Source organism: Nothoprocta perdicaria, unplaced genomic scaffold (assembly GCF_003342845.1).
Source record: "Nothoprocta perdicaria isolate Ctin4 unplaced genomic scaffold, notPer1 scaffold_34, whole genome shotgun sequence".
Lineage (NCBI taxonomy): Eukaryota > Metazoa > Chordata > Aves > Tinamiformes > Tinamidae > Nothoprocta > Nothoprocta perdicaria.
The window spans coordinates 1041068-1048350 of NW_020455577.1; the positions used below are offsets into that span (position 1 = coordinate 1041068).

At 53.8% G+C, this 7283-nt stretch overlaps 1 protein-coding gene across 1 annotated transcript; it reads right to left on the reverse strand.

Moving 5' to 3' along the window:
• Positions 1-595: 595 nt before the first annotated feature.
• SEC22B (SEC22 homolog B, vesicle trafficking protein) lies at positions 596-6886 on the reverse strand. Its single transcript, XM_026043822.1, has 5 exons — positions 6811-6886; positions 6622-6731; positions 3227-3387; positions 2329-2475; positions 596-2014 (listed from the first exon to the last, which is right to left on the reverse strand). The coding sequence occupies exons 1-5, from the start codon at positions 6883-6885 to the stop codon at positions 1860-1862; spliced, it is 648 nt and encodes a 215-aa protein (XP_025899607.1). The 5' UTR covers position 6886; the 3' UTR covers positions 596-1859.
• Positions 6887-7283: the final 397 nt, after the last annotated feature.

The window sequence follows — 7283 nt, forward strand, 5'->3', positions numbered from 1 at the left end:
CAGGCGCAACAGGGGGTTTCAGAAGCTTTTATTTCACTGCGGACAGCGGGGCGGCCCTTGGCTGCAGAGCACATCCCTCCCCCGAGTCACCATCCCGCTACAGTCGGTGTCTGCTCACCTTCCAGGACCTACGTTACACACAGACCTACATCTCTGGGACCTTCGCCTGTTAGGGATACAACTTCAAAAGATTAAAAAATAACACAGCAAGCTACGAAGTAACACACAGAGGCACCATGCAGAAACCAGGTGATTTAAGACTAGGTGACAGAGCCATCACTAGGGTGATCCATCCGGGGTGGACAAGTGCCATCTGCTTCCCTGCTGCTCCAAAGAGGAGCCAAGCAAGGCTGTGCTTCCAGCTGGGATGAGTGTCCTGCTCCCAACCCAGCATCAGGAAACACTTCCACGTCACAGTTTGCACTTCCAGGACCTCCCAGGATCGTGTGATTTCCAAAGGTGATGGGGAACCCTGACACTTGTTTCTGTGATGCTGCTTGTTTCCTACACTGTTGCAGAAACAGGCGCCCAAGTGCGGACGAAGAAGAGCACAAATACATGAGCTGCAGGTTTTCTTTCCTTTTTTAAAAAAAAAGAAAACTGATAAAATGTTATTCCTAGCACAGGTGGACAAAAATCACATTACACTGGAACTATATAGATTGGCCCATGAGAAACAAGCAGCTTAGATACTATTGTCCCACAAGATTTTCCTTCAGCTACAGTTTCAACTTCCCAAGTGAGGTAGGGAGAGGGTGACAACAAGGGGGAAATAAAGGTGGCATTTCCAAAGGATTCCACTGCTTCCAAAGCTGCTGTCTGCCTGGATCCTTCACAAAGTTAAAACATTCATTGAGGAAACACTGCCTTCTCTTCACAACAACATTCAGAGTTTGGGGGATTTGGTTGTTTCCTTTTTGGTTGTCTGGGGTGAAATGAAGAGGGAGAAAGAAAGTGTCCCAGAGATGGCAGTTTTTACATGTTTTGGAAAGCACAGCAACAAAGAAGAAGGAAATAACATAGTGAACCTACAGATAAAAGGGAAAAAACCAGAGTGCTGACATTGCCTGCTCTGTGCCTGCTCCAACAGCATTTAAGCACCCTGTTCTTAACCCCACGGAAACAAGCTCTCATACATAGCTGTTGGGAGAGGGAAAGTGGACACTTAGAAACCTGCAGTTTAATTGTGTAGGAATTGATAATGGAGAGGGTGTTCCATTGCCTCTCCTAGTCCTAGCCAGAATGTATTTTAAGGCATAATTTAACATCCATTTGTTCCTAAAATAACTGAAAGTGTAACAAGCAAAGTTGTTCAGAAAGGAACTCAACGATATAGCTAGTTCAAGAGGTGAAAGGTAGCATCATATGTAGAGTGCAGAATTTGCCTTCAAACAGGGGAGTCTTCTCTTAAAAAAGAAAAAAAAAGTAACAAAAAAAAAAACAACCCAACAACTGCAGACCCAGATGCTAGAAAAGCAAACATTACCAACACAAGGAATGTTCATTAGAGTCCAGTTCCCACTAGAGCTACTCAACACGAGGACGTACAGCGTGATTCTTGCACCCATTGACTGCTCCCAGAGCTCACCCAAGCAGGGGTGCAGAACTCCGGGAGGTCAAACCCTACAGTCCCCTAGTGCAAACTGTCTCAGAGGAGAAGCCTGTAGTCCACAAGCCTTTCTACCTATGGTTAGGATTCACTAAGAGGTGTCGTACTCAGGTGTCGCCTAACATTTCCTGGACGCACCCATAAAGGTGAGGGTCCTGCGTGGATTCTAATGCACATCCCCGTGAACAGTGTCCTGCACAAATACACCTGCCAGGCTACAGGCTTTCCCTCCTCGGTGACTGTAACCAGCTCACAGCCACCAGAACCGCACGTAGACGATCAACATGATAAAAAACACAGCGACCGCTGCCAGCTTGGCGTACGTGGAGCGCATGTTCAGGTACTTGGCATCCTGGCGGTACTTCTTGGACAAGCTGGACAAGTTGTTGGCCTTGGAATCAAGAGCTGTTCAAGGGAAAGGGCAGAGAAGTTACTCTCGGGATTAACACGACCAGATGTTCCCCAAATCTCACAGCCCAGGAGCTGCTCCGAAGCGAGAGGAGGTGCAGGGGGACCACAGGGCAGCCTGCCTTGTGCCACCCGCAGTGCTGCAGTGCCTGCCCCACCAGGATAAGGGCCACCCAGGCACGAGACACTACTGCTGGCTGCTTCAACATGCAGCCAATTAAAACAAAATACCCATTAACGCCATTGCTTTTCTCAGGAGCCTTGAGCATGGTTCAAGGAGCCGTGTCCCACAGGGGAGCTGCTCCCCGTACCTGAGAGCGCCTCTCCTCGCTGCAAGACCTCCTCGATGTTGGCCACCATAATTCTCTGCACGTCCTGCAGCTCTGTGTTGATGGAACCCAGGTTCCTCCGCGCCCGGCTGTCAATGTAGAGCTTCTTGGTTTTCTGGATGTAGGTGTCTGGAACAGGAGGGGACTGTCAGGGGAAAGGCCGATTTCCCCACTGCTTGCTTTGCCAAGCACAGGAACCAAACGGCCTCTGTTTCAGCTTGAACTCTCTTCAACTGAGGCACCCTTGTCCTGAGAGGACTGGAGACATCAGGGGGGCACTGTGAAACAGCTTCAGGGTTTCTGTTAACAGTGCTCGCAGAAAGGCACCTGCAAACACTGGCACAAAAGGTGTGTGGGGTGCAAAGCCATTCAGTTAGCCTAAGGCTTCTTTTGCTGGAAAATGGGAAAGGCTGGAGCAGAACAGCACAAGAGTCCTTTGGGCTCCTTGTTACACTGCTCTGCAGGGGCTGTCCCACCAGGCCAGCACAGAGGGACTTCAGCCTCAGAGCAAGGCAGGGTGGCTGAGAGACCTTCCTGCTGCAATGCCAAGAGATCCAGAGCTCGCCTTCCTCTTCCAGCACCCGGGCAGATACTGGTTCTCCACACCTTCATCCCACTCCCTTTCATCGGGGGCTCAAGGGCACTGGACAAAAGCTAAGAGTTAAAGAGACTCAAAACAGAGAAAGTGAATCAAAGCACATTTATGATTTCCTATTATTTCTCTGCTTGCAAGTACTCCTTGCTCAAACCATCCATTTTTGTAGTACCAAGAGGAAGTTGAAGTGACAATTCCCAAAGTCAAGTTCCAGAGGATCCCTCCGCTCCTCATTCCCACCCTTCCAAGAAGTTTCCCAGCTAGCCGCAGGGAGAGGGACCTCACCAAACTCAATGAAGGAATAGGGCCTGGAGACCGTCGGCACCTTCTTGCCATGCTGCTCATCAAACTCGGAGTGCAAGTCCTCCAGATAGGCAAAGGCCAGTTTCTTGGGGAACGCAGCTTCACACAGGACCAAGTAACACACTCCCTTCTCAATGATGTAGCTAGGAGAGCAGCAGACAGAGCATTAACCAATATATTTCGATCAGTTTAATCCAAACATATCTTTTCTTTTTCACACAAGTTTTTTCATAGTGCCAGACCCTGTGCTCACTCGAGGGGCCCTCAACATTGACTGCAGTGGAACAAAAGCCGGCCTGTGAGTATCACTAGCTTGGAAAATACATATCTGCAACAAGATTTCTGATTTTGGAGTAGAAAAGCAAGGACACCCTCACTCCTCCCAGGCCTTGTGCGGTCAGGAAGAGGAGGGAACACAAGAATGCTTGCACAGAGCAGGGAAAAGAGAAATGGAGACGGCTCTAAGAGCACAAATGGGCACTCAAACGTCACAAAGAGCAAGCTCTGAAATCAGGGCACCAGAGGAAGCTGGTCTGAGAGGGCTAATGCCCTGACAAACCAGCTTTCCCCTTGGGAGGGCTGGACACCCCTTCCTCCCCAGCACTAACCTCCCAGTGGCTGCTGCTTCTCACTCGCACGGTCTGCAAGGCAGCTGGGGCCAAGCCGGGGCGCAGGGCGGGAGCCCGTGGACCCCCCCGAACATGTGCAGCCTCCGAACGCGGCCGCGCTCCCGCGCTGCTGCTCCTGGCGAACGGCGGCCGCCGGGTCCTCGCCCTCCTCCCAGCCCCAATTCCCAAATTCCCTTTGGCTCTTGGTGCTTAGCCCTGACCTTGGCTCGGGACACGTTCCAGTGTCTCTGTCAGCACTCGGCGACAGGGGCTTTTCATTACAATTCAAGTAAAAAGCTTGCTGAAGTATGCAATAAAGTGGAGCCGGTCTTGAGATTTAGACCTGGCTAGACAGAAAAGCAGCTATTTAGGCTTCACTACAACTGTCTACTGTTGTGCAATCCCTATGTTTTCCTCCTTATTTGCCCAGTACAAAAACAGAGGGAACAGTATTTCACACAGAGCTCAGGTAGTGGAGATGGCACATAGCCCTGGGCACACTCAGAATATTTATTATCAGAGGGGAAATTGAAAACTACTTTTAGTTTAGTAGAAAGATTGCTTTTACATTACCCTCCTTGGGCTCACCACCTTGCACCGGCACGCAGCAGTCCCATCAGCACTCACATTAACAGGGTATTAGAAAAGTGTAAGGCCGCTGTAGTTAACTATATGCTTTAAAACCTTTGGCTAATAGATGCATCAGGCATATAAAACCTTCCACCTCTTTCCCACTGTGTTTCCTGCGATCCCTTAAATTCCAAATCCTTTGAATTAGCCATCCTCTACTTGTAGTTTTGGGGCTCTGGATCATTCCTTTCTGCTGTCTCTATGGCCTGGATGCAAATGCAGCCCCACTGTAAAGAACAGCTGATCCGCCCATCACGAAGCAAGAGACTGGAGTTATAATCCTTCGTGCAAGGGCACCTGCACAAGAAACTCTTCTTATCTCCTTTCCAAGCCCCTCAGCTTGAGCTGCAACCTGCAGCAGCAGCTCCACAGCATGTCTCGTGTCCCTGATCCTCCCTCGCCCTCAGAGAGCTCGTCGGCAGCGCCTGTTTTCCCTGCGGCATGACCTGGAGCTCGATTTTGCCACAGTCACGGGCAGAAAAGGTCTTTTGAAACAAAGAAAAGCCGTGGGGGACGGCAGCGTTCCCCGAGCAGCCCTGCCGGGACAGCCGCTCTGGGCTCAGGCGGGCCGCTCCTGCCGGCGGCTCTCCAGCTGCCTTTCCCAACTTGCTTTTCCCTGACGCAGCGTGAGGCGCCTTGGATGTGACATCAACCTGCCAGCAGCGCAGAGAGCAGGCACCCCGCTCTGCCCTGCACTGGAACAGCTCCATCAACCCCAACGCAGCATCAAAAGGGGGTTCCTGCACCGCTGGGCTCCTCCGTTCCGCACTGCATGCACTCGCAGGCTGCAGCGCGGCACGCAAGGGCAGACACCACAGCTGGCCGCTTACGACTTCGCTGCTCCAGACCTCCATGTGGCAGCTGTAGCGGATAGATTTCTTATATTTGGACCTTTATGAAACAGGAAAGCTTAAGTCCCTACAGCCAGTAGCAGTGGCAAAGGCCAAGGGTTGTTTTCAACAGGATGGGTCAGGAGCAGTTACACCATTAACCAGCCAAAGGTCACCTAATGATGACTGCATAGGTGCTGCTCTACCAGCAGGGCCACGTGCACCAAGTATCATGGCTGGAAGGGTAGCAAGGTTCCCAGAACTGAAATCTAAATGTTTCATTTAACAGAACTTGCTTCAGGAGTCTTAGTTTGAGCTTTGCATTTCATCCAAAACAAGAGTCTTTTCTCTGAAGTGGCCAGGCTAAAACATCCCCCATCATTTCAGCAAGCTCAGCAATATCCTAAGCTGCACTTTTACATTTCGTACCGCAAAACACTCTGTCCTGCTGCCCGCAGCAGCCAAAGCTCTGATCTGGCACAAGGGATGATGTGCTGTGTGGTCACTAGTCAAGATTATTGCAGACTAAGGCTCAGAGGCCTCCTGCTCCTCTCCTTACTGTAGCACGATCGCAGGAGGTACATTTTAATAACCCTCAAAGTTATTAAAACATTCTCTTCACACAGTGCCTGCCTCGATATCCTCTCTTAAAAGAGCCCTCACTTGGGTGCTGTGCAGCTGGGGACTGGTTCAGGCTGGGGACAGATGCTCCTTTCCGCCCTCCTCAGCCATCTGGACACAATCCCCGTTGTTTTTCAGACCGTGACCCTGCCCAAATTCCCCTGGTGATGCTGACACCACCCATGGGAGACCCTAATTTCCCGGGCAGCACAACCTGAAGAGCCTTCCTGGATGGTTTTTTCACAGGAGCAGAAGCAGCGCGTCCAGGGACTGGCTAGGAGCTGCGAGGGCTCCTTCCCAAGCCCCCAGCATCAGTCGGAGACAAGCAGGGATGTGTGAGCGCAGTGCCAGGGAGCCATTTCAGAGCTGGCAGCTCTCTAGGAGACTCCGCGCAGCACTTTGCAGCCAGCAACGCCCCGGCTGCACCAGCGCTCCCAGAATCAGCGCCCCACGCGCTCCCCTGAACGTCCCTGTTATCAGGGACAACCACAAGCTGGGAGAGGAAGGAAAAAAAATCTTGTAATAGTCAATCACAAGAAACGCTCACCTCGAAACACCACAGCCTTTGCCCAAGGGGCGGCTGACAGCCCTTGGAAACGCTCCCCCGTCCCCAAAGCCGGGCGCTGGGCGCACGGCGGCCTCGCGGCAGCGCAGGGCGCCCCGGCTCGGCCCCGCGCCCGCTACTCACTGGAAGGCCATGGCGCCCGCCTCGAGCGTGCAGCGCGTGGGCGACTGCTCGTTGAGCTTGCGGAACAGCTGCTTCGCCTGGCTCTGGTACTGCTGCAGGTCGCGGCCTGACTGAGAGGGGAGCGAGGCCGTGAGCGCGGCCGCGAGCGCCGCCGCCCGCGCCCGCCCGCCCGCCCCGGCCCCGCCGCACCTGCTCGTCCTCCTGCATGGAGGCGGCGAGCGGGAGCCCGTCGGCCACGCGCGCGATCATGGTGAGCAGCACCATCTTGCCGCGCGGCCCGCCCGCCCTGCGTGCCACGGAGCCGCCGGAAGCCGCCGCGCCACCTCCGCCGCCGCCGCCGCAACGTCCGCTTCCGGCGCGGGACAGCGCCCGCCCGGCAACGCCGCCCCGGGGCGGAAGCGGCCGCCGCGGAGGCCACGCCCCCTATGCAACCACACCCACACATAGCCCCGCCCCCGCGCATAAGCACTCCCCTATGTAGCCACGCCCCCAAATAAATCACGCCTCCTATATAGCAACGCCGCACCCGTTTAGCCACGCCCACCGTAGGCCACGCCCCCTCGTAGCCCTCCACCCCTATTTAGCCAAGTGCCCGTCCTCCCTAAGGAAGCCACGCCCCTCTCTATGTAGCCCCGCCCCGCGGCGGCGCCCCGCCCCCCCGC